The sequence below is a fragment of the Pygocentrus nattereri genome, chromosome 7, assembly GCF_015220715.1.
Source record: "Pygocentrus nattereri isolate fPygNat1 chromosome 7, fPygNat1.pri, whole genome shotgun sequence".
NCBI classification, from domain to species: Eukaryota; Metazoa; Chordata; class Actinopteri; order Characiformes; family Serrasalmidae; genus Pygocentrus; species Pygocentrus nattereri.
In genome coordinates this window covers 19,036,147-19,056,313 of record NC_051217.1, presented here as the reverse complement: position 1 = coordinate 19,056,313, position 20,167 = coordinate 19,036,147, and the positions used below count along the sequence as shown (strand labels likewise).

Here is a 20,167-nt window from a genome sequence, read left to right as displayed (position 1 = left end):
TCAAGCTGCTTCAGATCTGAAAACACCCACAGGTGTTTCTGTCCATCCGTCCACTGTGAGAAGACAACTCAGCGCTATGGGTCTGAAAGGATGTGTAGCTGTCAAGAAGAACTTCACTGAGAAAAGCTAAAAAAAAGCTAAACAATGGACTGACCACCCCAGAGTCCAGACCTCAACATGACTGAATGTGTTTGGGTGCAAAACCAACTTCTAAGACTGATCTTCCGAGGTGTGGAAAAACATCCCTCCAGATTTCTTTGAAGAACTGAAAGTGAGTCTTCCGAAAAGAATGAAAGTTTTAATAAAGGCAAAGTGTTGACTATATACTAAAAACTTTTATTATTATTATTTTTAGTTGTTATGGTTGCTTCCTGAAGCTGAACAATGAATAACTTTTACTCAATGGCCTATTTTGGAAACTGAATAAATGAAGTTGTGGTCTTTGCATAGTACTGTATATGATTACATCAATATAGTAGCATATTGCTTTCATGCTGTAGCCTACAACATGAATAATATTAATTTTACAAATAATGTAATGTATTTCATTATTGCTGATCATTTTTTCATAAATATTAACATCAGAAAGCACAATACAACTACAGTCTACTTCCCCTGTAGTTATGGGTGTATGATAATGAACAAGTTGACGTAAACTGAACACAAATGCCACTAAACAGTCAGCGTGGGGCAAACAGTCAAATACAAATTGAGTGACGCATTAGTCAGTAAGTGATGTATTCACACCCAAAAGAGCTGACATTTTACCCATATTGTTGTTGTACTTCGTAAGCAGTGAATGCCATACACCCGCTAATGAAAGAGGTCATTTATAGAAAACTGCCATGGATTTAAGTGACTGTACCAGCTAGTAAATAGCTCTTGGTGTGATGCAAGCTTATAGAGCGGAGAGGCGTTTGGGCACATCCAGCTTTCTGTCTCAAAAATATCACGCAATTACCATCCCGTAAATACATTAAGCACCCTATGCCAGCACGTCTTTAAATACACCATGGTGACGACTTCACTAGTATTGTGTTCATCAACATCAACACGCCAGCCAGGTCTATATTTGCGTCTTGGCAGACTCCTTATACAAGCCCCCCTCCTTAGCTCTCTCGGTCCCGCTGGATCTATGACTTCCACAGCCCCCCCTCTCCTGCCCTACCCTGGCGAATACACCCCCACACGCCGCACTACAAATCTGGCTCTATTCCTGGAGCCGCCCCCGGTGGTACCGCGCTGAATTACTATGGCTGGCAGGAACAGGCGCAGAGCCGTGTCACTGCAGCCTGGCAGCCGGATCAATAAGGGGAAAATGGAGTGGGCCAAGGGAGGGGATGAGAGGAACACAGATGGAGGGAGGTGGGCAAACGGTTGGAGGAATCTATTCATTACCCCCCAGTACGTCAGAGAACGCCAAAGAAACACATGTTCTCCAAGCTGCAGCACATTTGTCCGCATCAAGCAAGAGAATCATATCTATGGTTTAGTGTCAGGGATTTGGGTGGATATGCTCTGTCCATCAAAAATTTGGGGGCACCTATCTTTTCAGAAGTTTTGCAGAATTAAATGGGTAGTAAAGAATGTCGGATTGGTGTGAAATGCTCCCTTCTAGAGAAACTCAGTGATGCTGACTGGAACCAGACGATGAAAGATTTGTACTGCCTCCAAAAGCTCCCTCAGAGAAAGCTATTACATGAAATTGTTATGAATATGCTGTCTGATGTCTCAGACATTGTTTTATGATAGCTTTTGGCCTAAACGTATTCTTTTTAATCCATTAATCTGAAGGGGTACATGCAGAACGCTGTGATGCAAAATAAAACCAAATTTTTTCCCCAGATTTAATACTATTTTACCATTATTAAAATGACATATTAAAACTCAGAAGACACGTGCAGGTTCACTGGTGGTTTTGGATAGCAAATAAAATGGCTGTATTTGTGCTGCTGTACATTGTGTCCCCTGGTTCCTGTCACCACCACCATAAAGAAATCTGAGTTTGTAAGAGAAAATACCTCTACCTTTACTTTCATTTGCTTCCAAAATAAGAAGAAGAGGTGAATTAAGAAGGAAATTGCACCGATTTTTTGAAATGTCTGCACATTTTAGTCATTAAGATATAGACAGAGTCATTTAGAGTGGTTTGCTTTGAAATGCTCCATTCTAGAGAAACTTGCAGAGTCAGAATGGTTTACAATAGTGCTGATAGGAACCAGACATCCAAAGATTTTTACTGCTTCTAAAAGCTCACTCACAGAAAGTTCTTACCTGAAATGGTTATGAATATGCCACCTGATGTCTGAGACACTGTTTTATGATAGCTTTTGGCCTAAACCTATGTTTTAAAATCCATTAATGTGGGAGGGGTACAAGCAGAACGCTGTCATGCAAAATAAAACCCACTTTTTCCCCAGATTGAACACTATTATTATCTACGTTACATATGAAAACCCAGAAGACACATGTAGGTTCACTGATCATTTTGGATAGTAATTAAAATGGCTATATTTGTGTTGTAGACATTGTGACCCTAAGGTTCCTATCAGCACAACTGTAAAGAAACCTGAGTCAATACATTTTTCTGCAATGAACAATTTCACATCAAACCACTCTGAATGATTCTATTCACATCTCAATGATTGAACTGCTCGTTGATACATCACAGTAACGAGCTCCACCCACTCGCTACACATCTGGCAGTTCATTTCCCAGCTCCTTACTCTAAATTCCCAAACTGTCATCACCATTAAGCAGCTTTTTTGTTTTTTATTGCGCCAGTTTTATGGCTCTGTCTGATTCAGTCAGACTCTAAAGATCAGACTACACGTTTGGCAAATGGTATTGGGTTCATTTCTGGCTGATTCCAGGTTGTTTAGCTGTTCTTCTGTCACAGCTGCCGACTGAAAAGCTGCTCAGTGGTGACAACAGTTTGAGAATTTAGAAGTGTAGTCTCACCTTCAGAGTCTGCCCAAATCGGCTGTCGGTCAAATCTGATCTTAAAAGTATGCATTTTCAGTTTGTGGCAAAGTAAGAATTAAAAAATCTTCAAATAGCTTGAGCGTCTCCTACAGCTGTCAAACTCGTTGCTAAGTAACAGCGTCTCAGTGGAGTGATACAGTGTTTGTGAAAAACCTGTGATGTCATGGTGAAATAACAGCACAATTAGAACGCTTCTTAAACACTGCGTCCACTCGCTGTCCACTCTATTAGACACTCCTACATTGTCAGTCCACCTTGTAGATGTAAAGTCAGAGACGACAGCTCATCTGCTGCTGCACAGTTTGTGTTGGTCATCCTCTAGTCCTTCATCAGTGGTCACAGGATGCTGCTGTTGGCTGTGTTGTATTTTTGGATGGTGGACTGTTCTCAGTCCAGCAGCGACACTGAGGTGTTTAATAACTCCAGCAGCTCTTCTGTGTCCGATCCACTCAGACCAGCGCAACACACACTAACACACTCACATGCTCTGTGAGGGTCCAAGGGGGCCTAACCACTGAAGAAGAGGAAAGGGTAAAGGGGGTAACAAAGTATCAGAGAAACAGATGGACTACAGTCTGTAACTGTAGAACTACAAAGTGCAGCTATACAGTAAGTGCAGCTGATCAAATAGACAATGAGCGTAGAAACAAGGAGGTGGTCATAATGTTATGCCTGATCGGTGTATATGGACAATGAAAATGCATTCTGTTTACACTTGTGTTAAATAAGGTCAGGATCTGACCACTCACAACACGCCCTGGCTTACACCTGGCTTTTCATGTGAAATGTGCTTTTAACAATAGTTTGAAAAGGAAAAGAGGAAGCTGAGTGTTGAAGATAAATCATAATAAGAATAATAAAGTATTATCAAATAGGTCGAGCTTTTTATGTTAATGAAAGCTTTGCAAACTCCAAAAGTGAACATTTTTTCAGGCAGTAGAAATAAAGTTGACTATGTGATGCTGAAAAAAAGTTCTAGCTCCAATATTGTGAAGATCCTTCAAATTGCTTTATGGGGCAGTAATGACGTGTAATGACTTGTTTAGGGCCAGATGTACAGTGATTCATTAGGGCCAGATGTATAGTGATTCATTAGGAACTCCAATGATTAATGCAAAAAATTCCAACTTTGAGAACTTTGTTCCATCTTTTATTTTCACAGTTTAAGCTTAATATGTGTTTTTTTTTCACTTGGAATTCAATGGTATTCACAAAGGATAAGGGAAAAAAAAGCTCTTGCACTTTGTGACTGATTCACTTTATCCTCAGAAAGTCGTCATTCCTTTATGGCCAGAACAAATTGAGAATGAGCGTTTCAGGTTAAATAAAAGTATAGCTAAAAACTGCAAAGGACAAAAATACTGAGATTGCTTTGTATTTTTTAGCTGCTATTTCAGATGCTTATTCATCAAGGTCACTCAAGTTGATTTACTGCACTTTCATAAGTGACACTCTCCTCACTCTGACTTGCTTTGGTGTCACTGTATATGCCCATGGAAAAGATTTAGATTGCTCTGTATTCATTTATCTGTTTATGGGGACTGAATGACCCTAAGAGGATGGAAAGCATAAACATTTTGACACTGTGGGGATGGTGCCCAATAATAATGCTAAAAATAATGTTTTATTACATAGCGTGTTTCAACAGACCTGAGGTCACTTTCATCAAGTTTATTTTAAACAGAAAACATGAAAAAAAACAAATATAAGGATTTGGTTGCTGAGGTCAAGGTTTCACAGCAATATGTATATGTGCTCATACAGAAGGACATGGAATCAGGAATAGAAAGGAAATGACTGGAATACACACTGTGTGTGTGTGTGTGTGTGTGTGTGTGTGTGTGTGTGTGTGTGTGTGTGTGTGTGTGTGTTAAGCTCTTTGTAGGATCCAAATGTCCACAGGATAATGGAAAACATTTGACGTTGTGGATACTCTTGGGGGCAGCTGCTCCTTTTTATACAGCTTTTGTTTTAAAAGCTGATCTTCTGGTTCATGAGATTTCTGCATAATTCACTGGTTAAGATTTAAGTCATTAAGTGTTTGATACGAAATGCAATTTACAGACTTAGATGTGTTCACAGTGGTGGTGACAGAAATCTGAGGCATCTAATGCCTCTAAAAGCTCCCTCTTACAAAGCTATTACAGGAAATGGTTATAAATACACTGCCTGATGTGAAATGCATTGTTTTATGATAATTGTGAGCTTTTAGCTTATGCATTTTTAAAAATACATTCAAGGCAGAGGGGTGTATGGAAGGCACAGCAGAACCCAAAGGAAGCATGCTTTTTCAAATTTACTCCTATTTCACCTTCATTATACCACTATTATTGAGGCATGTAGGTTTACTGATCATTTTGGATAGTAAATAACTTGCGTCCTCATCAAGGAGAAGAGATATATCTAAGGTTTAGTGCCAGGAGTTTGGGACGGATATGCTCTGCCAAACTTTGGGATCACCTAGCTTTTGAAAAAGGGCAACTTTTGCATAACTATAGATGTAAACATAGTCATTTGATGTTTTGATGTGAAATGCTCAGTTCTAGAGAAAGTCAGAGTTGTTCCCGGTGGTATGATAGGAACCAGACGTCCAACAGACTTTTACTGCCTCTAAAAGCTCCCTCATATAAATGGTTATGAATTGATGTCTGACAGTCTGACAGTTTTATTATAGCTTTCGGCCATGTTTTTAAAGTCTATTCATGGTGGTAAGTATTTGTAAGGCAAAATATTCACAAGGAAAATGTACTTTTTCTGATGTACCACCATTTTATCACTATTATACAACTATTATTTAGACACATGTAGGTTCACTGGTGGTTTTTGACAGTAAATAAACTTGCTATATTTTCGTTGTGGACATTGTGACCCCTGGTTCCTATCACCACCACTGTAAAGACATTTAAGTCTGCAAATTTCTCAACAATGAACCATTTCTGATCAAAACACTCTGAATGACTTTGTTTACATCTCCACTACAGAAATTTGTCATCAGGTTCAAGAATTTGGTGGATTTCCCCTTTAGGTTTAGGGTCGGGTCATAGGACGTGTCTATACCTCACGATGGCATGAATGAAATGTGTCAGATTCACCTGCCTGACCCGTGCTGGTGCTACAGGCCCTGATGAGTTCTAGAGAGGTCAGATCACCAGGAGGGAGGTTGTTGTTCCTGGAGCGAAAGGGAAGTTCCTCAGCATGTGGCCCAACACTAGTCCTTCTGTTACAGCTGATCCAGGGAGAGAGTGACATAGAGGCATAGAGAAAAAGAGAGAGAGAGAGATAGAGAGCCTGAGGGACCTGGACCAGAACACAAAGAGCTTATCAGAGGAAAGCGCTGAGAGGTACTTGTGAATAAATGGAAGAGGAAGAGGAAGGAAAGTGGTGACAGGTGTGGATGTAACTCTCTCTCTCTCTTCCTCTCTCTCCCCTTCCAGTAGCGCTTGGACTGTTGCCGGGGGCAACCTCTCCTCTGTCTCCTATAAATACGCCTCTATAAATAGGAGTTCAGGAGAAAGGACAAGAGCGTATAAAAAGTGTGTGAGCAAGCATACGCCGCTGCGCGCATGTGTGTGAGTGAACGGGAGAGGGAGGGGCGAGTGAGGGGAGGAGGCAGCACACTGAGGCAGTTACTAGAGAGAACAGCGGAGGGAGGGATGGAGGGAGAACGTAGCGGAGGAGGGAGCGATGGCGTGATGACGCCGTGCGTGGCGTCAGAGTGATAAGAATAGAGGCGATGCGTGCAGCGCTGCTGAGACATCGCTTTTAATACCCACAGTCACTCTCCTAGCACAGTGTGTGTGTGTGTGTGTGTGTGTGTAGGTGTAGGTATACGCACAGCATTATTTAATATAGAAATGTCCCTCTATGAAAGTAATGGTTAGTGTTTATATTTGGCTCCACAAATTTATTTCGGAAATTATGTGTACATCCCCAGCGGAAGAAAAAGCAAAGAATACAGCAAGACATATTTCAGTACAGTGATACAGCTTTTGCTTTAGAGAAATCGGCTGCATTCCAGCACTGATGATTTCTTGTGCTTAACTGATAAATCTTAAAAGCAGTGCGTACTTGAAATGACAAGCAAGACTGACTTAGGCAGAAAGGAATGTTTAAAATGGATAATAAAGCTAGACAGAGAGAAGAAAAAGAGTGGCTAATAAAATTGGAACTTAATATTGGGCAGAGGTCTTCAAATCCAGACCTTGAATCCAGTTTCCTGGATTTTGTAACTGCTGGTAGATATGACACACACACACACACACACACACACACACACACACACGCACACACACACATCTAAGCCACTCATCCTTCTGGGTTGCGGAGTTAACTACCAGTGAAAATACAGGATCAAAAACTGATTGACGTGAAAAGAAGTCTGGACTTGAAGACCTCTGATATACAGAATATAATAATATAGGGAAAGATACACTGTATGTCCAAATGTTTGTTTGTTTGTTTGTTGGGATTATTAAAATGGAATTCCACTGATTTTTCCAAAAACTCTGCATGATTAAAACGTTAACCAGGAAAAAACTAATTTTCCTCCTTTTTTAAAAACTAGGAGTTTGATGAACACATGTGCACATTGCTACATTTTCAAACCATACAGTCCATTTATGGAATAAAGCTTCAGACAAACAAACAAACAAAAAAACTCATTTTTAATTCATTCTTTTTGTGACAGCATACATCCACCAATTCAGCCAACATCAGTTTAGCCCTGTCCATTCCTGCTGAAGTTACAGGATGCGTTTCAGCCTGGCCTTCTTTTTGAATGATGCATAATATAGCGTGGCCAGTCAGAACAGGGATCATTTCCATATATCCATCTACAATGCACAGTAACAAAAAGCAGCCTTTTTAATTCTAAGAGATAAGTTTAGGTTGTGTAAAAATGATTTCTGACTGTTTTTCATACAAAACCCCACACGAACGCCGTTAAGTGGACATTAGGGGAAATACAGGCTATTTAAAATATAAACCAAGTAATTCATTGAATGTTAAAAGCTCCTTTCTAGAGAAATGAACTAAGAATCGTTCACAGTGGTGGTGACAGCACACAGCGTTGTAAGGCAAAATAATTCCATCCATCCATCCATTTTCTAAGCCGCTTCTCCGTCAGGGTCGCGGGGGGGTGCTGGAGCCTATCCCAGCAGTCTTCGGGCGGAAGGCAGGATACACCCTGGACAGGTTGCCAGTCCATCGCAGGGCAGACAGACAGACACAGACAGTCACTCACACACTAACACCTAGGGGCAATTTAGCATGTCCAACTGGCCTGACTGCACGTCTTTGGAAAGTGGGAGGAAACCGGAGAATTGCCAAAGAAATTTTTTGGGGGATTTTTTAAAACATAAAAATTCAAAAGACACATGTAGGTTCACTGGTCTTTTTGCAAAGCAAATAAAACATCAATATTTGTGATGCAGACATTACAACTCCTGGTTCCTATCACTGTATAAAAATGAGAGGATTTTTTCCCACAATTAGTCATTTTAATTCCAAACACTTTAAATAAGTCTGTTTACATTTTAACGATTAAATTATTAGAATGGAATTTTGAAAAATCAGCAGAATATCCCTTTAATAGTGAGGATTTGAATGCATTTAGCTAGAAGAGCATTAGTGAGGTCAGGTACTCATGTTGGATGGTCATTTCTGCATCTAACTCATCCCAAAGGTACTGGATGGAGCTCCATCACTCCAGATAACACAGTTCCGCTGCTCCACAGCCCAGTGCTGGGTGTTTATACCCCTTTAGCTGATGCTTGGCATTGGGTGACTGACCCAATCTGTTGGTCAATGCTTTTCCATGGAGATTATACAAGATGTATACACAGATGAACACATGTCAGCAATGGGTCTATCTATCTTAAAGTGGCCAATTTCACTAATCAGAAGGCGTGTCTGGAAACTTTTGGACATACAGTGAAGCTAATGCAGGCAATATACACAAACACAGTTAATATATGAAATGTATTAAATATCTGAAGAGATATTTAAATGCATAGGTTTAATTTCTGTGTTATTTTAAGGTAACTGACTTGAAATTGCCTTAAAACACAGAAGCGGAGCTAAAGCTTATGTCTGAGCTTAAGCGATTGTCTGGACAAAATCATAAATGACCCACATGACCTGTGTGATGGTGGGATGAGTGGGTGGAGATGATTGGAATAGGAGTCCAGACAGAGCTGGCTTTAACAGAATGAAAGAGAGAGTGTGAGAGAGAGCGAGAGAAAGAGAGAGAGAGAGAGAGAGAGAGAGAGTAATACGCAGGCCAAAGTGGATGACGTCAGTTTAGTCCTGGCCAAGCGGGTCTGTCCTGCTGAGGTGTCGCATCTGAGCACGCTCACACGGCCAGCAGCCTTAACAGCCACTGCAAAAAAAACCAGAGACGCAAGCACATTATACACCGCACGCCACTCCATCAGTACAGTTATTAATAACCAACAACCTACAGGTACTTCTCTGCCACCTGAATTACCTATGTGCTCTTTATACAGAGGACTGAGAGAACTGAGGAAGAGCCAACAGGACAGAACAGTTGTTAATCACATTAACCCTTAGAGGTTATTACTGTAGTTTGCTGAATTATTTAAATGTAACTACATAATTAATTACATAGTGAAGTAACGAAATATATAGTACTGTAAAAAGGCACAGGCACCTCAAATCACTATACATGATTAGAATACAAGCAAATAAATGAAGTAAAAATGTACAAGAATTTCCTCCTTTGAAAAAATGTATTGATATCTTGTGAGCTAATTTGAATGACAAGGTTTTGTTCCAGATGTCCCGCTTGGATTTGTTATATACCATTACTAACACACTTATTTCAAAATAATGAAGTATTAATTGAGCAATTCATTAATACTGTGCTTCCTCAAGGAGAGGTCAGGAAATGGTTTGACAAAAACATTGACACACATAAAATCACAGCTTTTTGTATTCATATTATTTGTATTCATTGTAATACTAATGTTATACTAAAATACTGGTATAATAATGGTAATACTAAACTAAAAGTTTACTGTCCAGATAAATAACTTTCAATTGCTCAAAACTTCCACCTAGTCCTGTATTTACATTCAATTTTATATTATATCAACAGATTTTAGTTTGTGCTTACAACCGTTTTTGTTGTTTAGAGGTAAAAACATGACAAACACATGGTAAAAATGTAAAGAATGTTTCTTTTCCCACAATACAAGACTTTATCCACTAGAATCATTTTCCATCAGATTAAAATCATAATAAATTATCTTCTTCATTACCTACAAACACAAATGCACTATGGATTGTTCATTTAGAATTTGCAGTTTCCACAAACGTTCAATAAGCTATGAGTGAGCAACAATTAACATCAAATTACGACTTGACTTTGTTATCACCGGTGATAAACCTGTCAGGGATCTTCTAAGGGTTAACTCTGCACAAACACTGATCCAGATCCAGCTAAACTACAGATACAATTCTCCTCAATTTCCTTTAATGAAAACACAGAATGACACAGTTGATACACCCATGCATGAACTGACCTGTCCTAGTGATGGAATAAGGGTGAGACTAAAACAGGGACAGTTTGAACCTTATTGGGGCTTGATTTGTTCTTTGATCAGGTGATGTACAGTAATTTAAGTGAATACTAATGATAATAATTATGCTTGATACTTATAAAGCCCTTTTCAAGAACCCAAAGACGCCTACAATTACATCAAAACACAACATGAAAAACAAACAACAAAACACAGTAACACAGAGAGAGGGTACACAGAGAAAACCTGGAAGGAGGAGTAGTTTAGGCTTGGGGAAGTTTGTAGCTGAGAGAAATCAGGTACGCCTTAAGATTAGATCTGAACGTGGGGAGAGAATTGGACTGTCGGACTCGAAGAGGGAGAGAGTTCCAGTGACTGGAAGTTACGGAGGTTTGATTGAGGAATGGTGAAGAGGACCTGAGAGTACGAGTGGGTTTGCAGGGAAGAGGAAGATCAGAGAGGTAAGAAGGTGTGAGATTGTAAAGAGCTTTATCTGTGAGTAGCAGGACTTTGAAATGTAAGAAGAGCATTGAAATAGGTGGAAAAAAGAGGTTTTAACAACAGCTCTAATGGGTATCAAATGAAAGAGTCGATTGCTGACACAATCCATGATATTAATTCAGTATGAATCTGCATGAAGTGATCTGGCCTACAGAGGAAGTGTGAGACTAAGGCAAGGACAAGCTGAACCTTACTGGGGCTGGATTACTTTTTACAGTCTGACAGTAATAATTGTGGAGTGATTTTAATCCAGTACTTATCTACAGCATGAGTACATCACTCCAGCTCTGGAGGCCCAGCGTCCAGTCTTGGTGATTTACGTGTAAAAACGAGTCAACTCATCTCATCTCCAGGTTTAGTGGGTGTGTTTGAGTAGGGAAACTATCAAACAGCGTTGGACCCTGGCCATCCAAGACTGGAGTTGTGTACCCCTGATCTACAGTGTGTAGTTTTTGCAGTCTGACAGTAACAATTGCGGAGTTATTTTAAACCCGTATGAATCTGCATCCACAATAATTATGGAATGAATGGACCTGTGTAATTGGCTGAACTCCCTCAGTAATAGTAGCCCTATTCCAATTTACCTCACGCTAATGCACTAACCAAACCTGCTAACAGTCATAGCCCACATGGTGTGTTGTTATTGTTATTGAGAGTGTCCTGAGGAATTACACTGACATGAGCATCCTGGCTATAACCGTTTCATCCTGGCAATGACCTTTCAGGGAAATGCAAACATAGTGTTGGCAGTTTGTAGACAACTGACAATATTTCTTCTGAAACCAGAGATATTAGAGGGGAGATTGTCCTGTAGCTGGTTCGGTGCTCCTGGTCAATTATATTTTGCTAATTTTCTAAGAGAAAATGACACATCCTGAACAGTGAACACACTTCTGCACACTTCAATACACAATTACTGTTTTTGCTGGATGTAAAATTTTTTTCTAGTAAATAGAAATAGAATTTATGCACTTAAATTTTCAGAAAAATTCCATATTTAAGTGTGTTTTCTGTAGAGGATGTGTTAACTTATTTTAGAGTTGTTCCACATTTTGCATACAAAGACACACACACACACACACACACACACACACACACACACACACACACACATATGTATAGACAATATGTATCAGTCTGGAGACCACAGACTGTTGAGTAACTGAAGTTGTACATCAAGCAAGAATGGGAAAGAATTCCACCTACAAAGCTTCAACAATTAGTGTCCTCTGTTCCCAAACGCTTATTGAGTGTTGTTAAAAGGAAAGGTGATGTAACACAGTGGTAAACGTGCCCCTGTCCCTACTTCTTTGGAACGTGTTGCAGGCATCAAATTCAAAATGAGTGAATATTTGCACAATGTAATAAAGTTTATCCATTTGAACATTAAATATCTTGTCTTTGTAGTGTATTCAATTGAATATAGGTTGAAAAGGTTTTACAAATCATTGTATTCTGTTTTTATTTATGTTTTACACAACTTCATGGGAATTGGGGTTGTATGTATATATATATATATATATATATATATATATATATATATATATATATATATATATATATATATATAAATAAAACATTACAGGAGAAGTAAGATGTAAGTCAGTGTAAAGGGATTTTGATCCAAGTAATTTTAGAGCATTTTTATTAGTCCCTTCACCAGGGTTGTGTTGAAATGATGTACAAAAATAAGCATTGACAAAAATGGAGAAGCATGGTGTTCTTTGGACAGCGATGATATCGACTCATTTTCAATAAATTTCATATTCAATTGTACTTTATCCCAGACAAACCAGACAATCAAATCCCAGCATCTCTACATTGCAGAACCTTCTTTGGTAAAAAATATTCCATCTACTGTAGTGTTTTGGTCAAGGGGAGCTGAAGTGGGTTTGTTAGAGCAGAAACAAAAAACATAGGGAAAGGGGTCAGACCAGAAGTGGGAGCCACTGGTACAGAAAAAGAACAGCTTTAATTTAATTGCAGAGAGACATTTAATCCAGTATGAATAGTGTATCAGGTCTTACCACATTTATTCCTCTGTTCTTCACCTCAAGGCTGGTCTCTGACTCAAATAGCGCTGAGAAGAAGCACATGCGACAAATTCCTTCAATTCCTCCAATTAACATGTTTACACTCACATCGTATCACTGCGCCAATGACGTAAAAGACATACGCATTACTCAGTCCTGTGGCAGAAATGGTCTACAGACGTACTGACAACAACACAAAGCAGAGAACACATTTTTGCACATTTTAACCCCAAACAGCCCAGGGTCCACCAGCAGGACCAAACAATAGCTCAGCTAGTATGCACTGAAGTCCCTATACGTATTGAATAATAAGGCTTGGCATGTAATAAGCTTAGGATTTTAAGGTGTTAATTTACAATTACTGTTTATTTGCATAACATAAAATGTGCAAAATGTATAGCAAAATTTGTACTTTATGTTTTATTTTTTCCAATATGTAAACTTAGCAAAAACTTTTTTTTTGGTCCTAGAGATCCTCCAGTCTGGAAAGTTCAGATCAAAGTCACTTGATATTCATACACACTGACATTCATTATCTGGATCATTTGTGTTGTGCTGTAGAGGATGTGTTAACACATTTAGAAATTAGAATTTCTAGAAATGTCGTCCAGTGTATTCAATGTTTTGCATGCAACTGTATTAAACACAAACTGGGCCTAATGTAAAACTGTGTTTTCTCACATTTTGGAATTTTTAGGTAAATGGTTTAGAACAAAAGGCTGAGTGATACACTCAATATGTTTGGCCTGCTAAACACAGCTTTATAGTGATCCATGATAGTTAAATGCAGCTTAATGGTGACCTATGAAAGCTAAAAACAACTTAATAGGGACCTGTTATAGTTAATCACAGCATAATAGGGACCTATGATAATTTAATGCAGCTTAATAGGGACAGGATAGCTAAAGGCAGCTTAATAGGGACACATGATTGCCAACTAATCATTAAGTCAGTTCACCGAGAGCTTAAATTTTAATCAGTGTTTTTCTCGACCAGAGATATGCATTTAAATATTTCGAGTTCTGTTCACAGCAACATTCTCAGTACAGACATGGTGTTACATCAGACAGTCTTGCAGCAACCTGTACGCCGCAGTTTGGATTGTGTAATGCAGTTGGGGATTGAGCGGTAATGAAGAGGCTTACCCACGAGGACCTGCAGTCTGGTGACACATGAGACAAAGCTGGGGAAGGGCAGGTGCTGCTCTCCAGAGCCGAAACGTTCCCACAACATCTGCAGAATGCAATTATCACATTGTACACCTGCAAGAGAGAGTGAGAAAGAGAAAAAGTCAGTGTGAAGGGGAAAGTCAGAAAGAGAGAAAGAAAGCGAAGCACAGGAATGGGTGTAAACCCCTTAAAACAAGGCATTATTCAAGTGTCTTAAGACTAATTATGCACTTACAATAATAATTATAAGTTATACTATCAACTTATATGCAAGTTATGTACACAGCATTCCTACAGGAGTTTTTAAACACTGTGTCCACTCACTGTCCACTCTATTAGACACTCCTGATTTGTCAGTCCACCTTGTAGATAATTTCATCAGCTCATCTGCTGCTGCACAGTTTGTCTTGGTCATTCTCTAATCCTTCATCAGTGGTCACAGGATGCTGCCCACAGGACGCTGTCGGCTGGATATTTTTGGTTGGCGGACTATTCTCAGTCCAGCAGTGACACCGAGGTGTTTAAAAACTCCAGCAGCACTGCTGTGTCTGATCCACTCAGACCAGCGCAAACTAACATGCAACTGCCATGTCAGTGTCACTGCAGAGCTGAGAACAGACCACCCAAATAATACCTGCTGTGGTGGTCCTGTGGGGGTCCTGACCATTTTAGAACAGGGTAAAAGGGGGCTAACAAAGTATGAAGAGAAACAGATGGACTACAATCTGTGATTGTAGAACTATAAAGTGCTCCTATGTGGTCAGTGGAGCTTATAAAATGGACAATGAGTGTAGAAACAAAGAGGTGAACTTAATGAAGTGGCCAGATGCTATATATATATATGTGTGTGTGTGTGTGTGTGTGTGTGTGTGTGTGTGTGTGTGTGTGTGTGTGTGTGTGTGTCTGTGTGTGTACATAACCTTGATTTATTTCATTTTCAGTCAAAATGTCCATTATGTACAGGTTGTTCATTGTTCAGCATCAGGAATAAAAACATATATTTAGCCCCAACAACTAAATATTATATTATATTTTGCCTTTATTACAGCTTCCATTCTTTTCTGGACTCTTGCTTTCAGTTTTTCCAATAAATCTGAAGCTATATTTTTTCCACACCTTCAAAGTTCTGTCTCAGAAATTGGTTGCATTTTCTGCTTCACATGATCCAAGTTATTCAGTGATTTTGAGGTCTGGACTGGTCAGTCCACTGTTCTGAGAGTACCAGCAGCTTCTTTGTTTGATCTGTCTGTCTACTTTTCTCAGTGAGGGCTTCTTGGCAGCTACACATCCTTTCAGACCCATAGTGCTGCATACTGCACTGGGAGGAGTTTCAGTTAAACTAGGAGGGGTTTTGATTGTCGGAGAGACGGATGCATTTATACTAGTATAACGGGGCTCAAATGATCAAGTGATCGGATTTGTATCTAAATGCACCTTGGTGTTTATACATACATTTTTATGCTGCTTGGCCATATCTGGATATAATCCTGATACTCAAGACCTGTGAAGTGACCAGGTGTAAACGTATATATGTATATATGTATAAACGTGTATATATATATATACACACACACACACACACACACACAAGCACAACATGTCTATGACCCTGTATACACTGTATTAAAACGTATGTGTGCTACTCATACCCGCTGCTTTGAGGGCCTGACTGAGCTCAAACGGATTCATGGTTCCTGACGAATCCTCATCATACTCAAAAAAGATTGACTAGAATGGAACAAAACAACATTTTTAGAAAATAATGTTTACATTTTTGATAAACATCAGTCCTTTCCAAACATTTCCACCAATTGAGAACCACAAGAGTGGCGTAATTCTCTACACACAAATGTTGCTTTCCAGCCGTAAAGTGGAGGAGTCTAACTTTTTGGCTTAAATTTAACATGCTTTATTAGGTCTGCATGCTGAAGTGGCTTGAGTTCAGAGAGAGGACACAGACACAGAGACCACTGTTTTTCCCCCTCTGTGCTAAACTATGCTAAAAACAGTCCCAGGCAACACCTTTCATTCTGGGCAACTATAGTTTTTCTGAAAAACTTTCAAAGGCTATGCTTTCATCCACAAAGATGTATGTCTATGGACAACAAAGGAGAGAGCACTTGGGCTGGGACTGGACCGAATGTTTAAATTTTTAATGTAGGCCAGAGTCTTGTCACTAGCTTATCAGTGTATAACGTGTATATCACATTGTACTCATTATAGATATACATTTTCTTTCATTCCCTTTCTGCTGCATGAAAATAGTGATGCTTAATGAAACATACAGACCTACTGGAGGTACTTGTATCAGAAAACATGTAATAAAAATAACTGTAGTGGTTGGTTAGTGTAGTGGGTAACACCTCTGCCTTCTATGCTGTAAACTGGGGTTCAATCCCCACCTGGGTAAAACACACTACACCAATAAGAGTCCTTGGGAAGGACTCCTAACACCACCTTCGCCTACCTGTGTAAAATGATCAAACTAAGTCACTCTGGATAAGAGCGTCTGCCAAATAATGTAAATGTAACTGGCCAATTTTAATTAAACCAATCAGTCCACTGTCTGTAAGCGGTGATGAACTATTCTACGATTTTGAGAGTTCATGAAATGTGTGTCATCTAGACTGCAGCCTAGGCTACGGTTTGCTGATTTTAAGGGAGAAAGTGATGAAAGATTTTAGGCCTTGTGCATCAAAACAACATTCAGCAGTCTTTGTGTGTGTGTGAATGATGTCAGAGTAAAGCAGACCGACTGTACCTGCAGGTTACGCAGTGAAGACAGAAGCTTCTCGGCCTGATCTCGACTCAGTCTGCCTCGACCTCCAGTCTACACTCACAACACTCAGGATACTAACCAACTGAGGGACAAGAGCAGGAAACCATCAGAAACAAACAGAAAACAGAGCAAGCAAGAGCAAAAGAGCAAAAGAAAGAATGAACAAACTCAGGATGAAAAAAGGAAGACAAACAAAGGAACAAAGAAAGGAAAAAAGTAAGAAGGAAAGAAAGGAGTGATGCTAACGAGTGGAAGAAAAAGAGAAGAGAAGAAAAAGAAACAGAGAAAGAAAGAAAATGAAAAGAGGAACAGTTCAAAGAAATAAAGAAAGAAAGAACTGTAAATGAGAAGAAAGAAAAGAAGGAAAGAAGGGAGGAAGGAAGCACAGAAAAAGAAAGAAAAATGAACAAAAAAAAAGAAAGAAAAAAGAATATAGAAAGAAAGAAAAAGAAAGAAAAATAGAAATAATTAATGTACTCAGGATGCTAAACAGTGGAGGGAGAAGTGAATGGTAGTGATGGATGGGTGGATGGATAGATGGATGGATGGATGGATGGATGGATGGATGGATGGATGGATAGATAGACAGATAGATAACAGACTCAGGATGGTAACCAGCGTAGGGAGAAGAGAAAAGAATGACAGGGAGGAAAAAACACACTTTCTCTCAGAACAATAACTCTGAAGAAGACAAGAAAGCAGCCAAAATGAAAAATAAAAAAAAGAAAGAATAAAAGCAGAGGGAGAGAAAGAAGGAGCAAGAAGATGCAGAGAGAGGGCACTTCAAACATGAGGATACATCCTCCCCAAAGATGAGCTGCCTGCAGGTCTCCAGGGGAAGATGATAGTCCTTCTCCAGCACTGCAACAGAGAGAGAGAGAGAGAGAGAGAGAGAGAGAGAGAGAGAGAGAGAGAGAGAGAGAGAGAGAGAGAAAGAGAAGCACAAGGCTTTATTGCCGACAGCAAATAAACCACAGCACTATAGAGAGAGTTCCACTGCTTCACATGGTTCTAATAAGAGTGAAGTGAAGTGGGGGGGCTTGAGTTCATGAACCTGGACCAGAGAAAGGCACAAACACAAGTCAACACAAGTTCTCCACCAAGTGGCCATTTCTGGTACTACAGCAGACTTCAGCGGCAAATTGTTTGATGAATATGCTGTCGAACAGAGCAGTGTGTTCTAGTCAAAAGGAAATGTATGACCCAAGAGTCTTTTGCTGAAAATCTACAAACAGGGAAAGTAGAAAAGCTGTATAAATTTGGCTTTTGTGAAACTTTTCTTTGTACTGCTTGTGCCAGACTTTCCTGACCTGAGTTCACCAGCTTCATAAACTCCGCTGCATTCAGTCGGTCATCCTGAGTAGAGAAAACAAAATGACTGACTTATTCAGTGAGTGATATCATGTATATGCCTCTTTTAATTAAGTTAATTCATTATCTGTACATATTAACATAAAGGGAAATCAGTTTCCCACATTTCTGCGTAATGAAATGGTAAAGGTGTAAACAAACTCATTCAGAGCTTGGTGTGAAATGCTCTGTTGTAGAGAAACTTACAGAGTCCGAATTGTTCACAGTGGTGGTGACAGGAGCCAGCTGTCTGAAGAGTTAAGCTACTTTACAGAAAGATATTACGTTAAATGGTTATGTATGTTACCTGATGCCCGTGACACTGTTGTATGACAGTTCTGAGATCTTATCTTTTTCCCTAAAATGTACTTTCTCAAATCCTTTCATTAATTAATCAACCAACCTTTATTCCAACTCAGAGTACATTAAGGGGGACCCTCATTTACAATGTCGCTGAGCCAATACAAGAAGTTGGATAGGAACAATCGTAGTGCAAAAATTTGGATATAAAAAGTAAAAAGTAAAAAAAAAAAATTACAGCAGTATAGTAGCTTAATAAATAACAAAGCAGATAAGGATAAAAATAAATAACAAACACAATGAAATAAATAAATAGAAGATGTAAGACAATTTGGCAGTAAAATTGAATAAAAATAATAAAATCAATAATAATAATAATAATAATAATAATAAATAATGAAAAGAATAATAAAAGTGAAACAGCAGCTGGAATATAGCGAAAACACACAAAAATAATCAGACATCAGGTAAAACAGTGGCTATGGTGGATATGTACATGCAGAAAGCCAAAATACTTCCCAAAGATAATTATATTTTCAGAGGTATGATAATTATAATAATAATAATAACATAAATTCATGACGTCAGACTCATGTAGGTTCACTGGTTATTTTGGACAGTAAATAAAATGGCTGTGTTGTGGACATCCTGACCCCTGATCAATATCACCACTGTAAAGAAGTCAGCAAGTTTCTTTAAAATCATGCATTTGTTTACATCTTTACATTTGTTTTTTCTTACCGATTCAATTATGCAGACATTATGAAAAAGCTGTGGACACTTTAATTCATCAGACATCAGTGGTGGCTTGCATGGACTGGTCAGATTATGGAGACTTACCGGTCCAGCCTCTTCATCAAACCACTTCTCCACTCTCTTTTGATCCTCAGGGGGAGGTGGCGTTGACATTACAGTCTTCAGGGCAAACAATGGCAGTGTTAGTCTGTGATGAAATGAAACTGTTGTAACATTGATTTCTATCAGCAATTCACTCACCATATTGAAAGGAGTAGGACAGGTGATGTCACGGGACCTGAAACAGAGGAAGTTACCTATTTCTGTAAAACTACAAAATAGTTCACGGAGGAATTCCTACAATTTTTCAAAACAAAAAGTCATTCAGAAGAGTTTGTTATAGTTAGGATAGTTAATTCCAAAATGCTAGAATGAAATGCTACGTTCGAAACTTACCAACTCAGATTTCTTTATAATGGTGGTGATATAAACAAAGGATCACAATGTCTACACACAAACACAGCCATTTTATTTGCTATCTAAAATGAACAGTGATAAACTATTTTAGGACTATTTGCCTTACAGTGCCTTGGATGTATCTCTCCACAATAAATGGGAAAAAAAGTCAGAATGGAAAAAAGAAAGAAAAATAGAAAGATATAACACTTTCAGGATGTTAAGCAGTAGAAGGAGAAATGAAAGAAAGAAAGAAACATGAAAGAAAATAAATAAATTAAAAAAGAAAGAAAGAAAAAAGAAAGAAAGAAAGAAAGA

General features: G+C 38.9%; 1 protein-coding gene across 1 annotated transcript in view; it reads right to left on the bottom strand.

The window, feature by feature from the left end:
- Nucleotides 1–8,330: 8,330 nt before the first annotated feature.
- Nucleotides 8,331–20,167, bottom strand: part of capn12 (calpain 12) — a 38,106-nt gene continuing 26,269 nt past the window's right edge. Inside the window, exons 13-21 of the mRNA XM_017707990.2 lie at nt 19,655–19,691; nt 19,499–19,573; nt 18,319–18,364; nt 17,808–17,869; nt 16,991–17,059; nt 15,879–15,957; nt 14,206–14,322; nt 13,055–13,107; nt 8,331–9,364 (exon numbers count right to left, since the gene is read on the bottom strand). Coding sequence (XP_017563479.1) covers nt 9,338–9,364; nt 13,055–13,107; nt 14,206–14,322; nt 15,879–15,957; nt 16,991–17,059; nt 17,808–17,869; nt 18,319–18,364; nt 19,499–19,573; nt 19,655–19,691 — 565 coding nt within the window. The 3' untranslated portion in view covers nt 8,331–9,337. The remainder of the gene's footprint in view (nt 9,365–13,054; nt 13,108–14,205; nt 14,323–15,878; nt 15,958–16,990; nt 17,060–17,807; nt 17,870–18,318; nt 18,365–19,498; nt 19,574–19,654; nt 19,692–20,167) is intronic.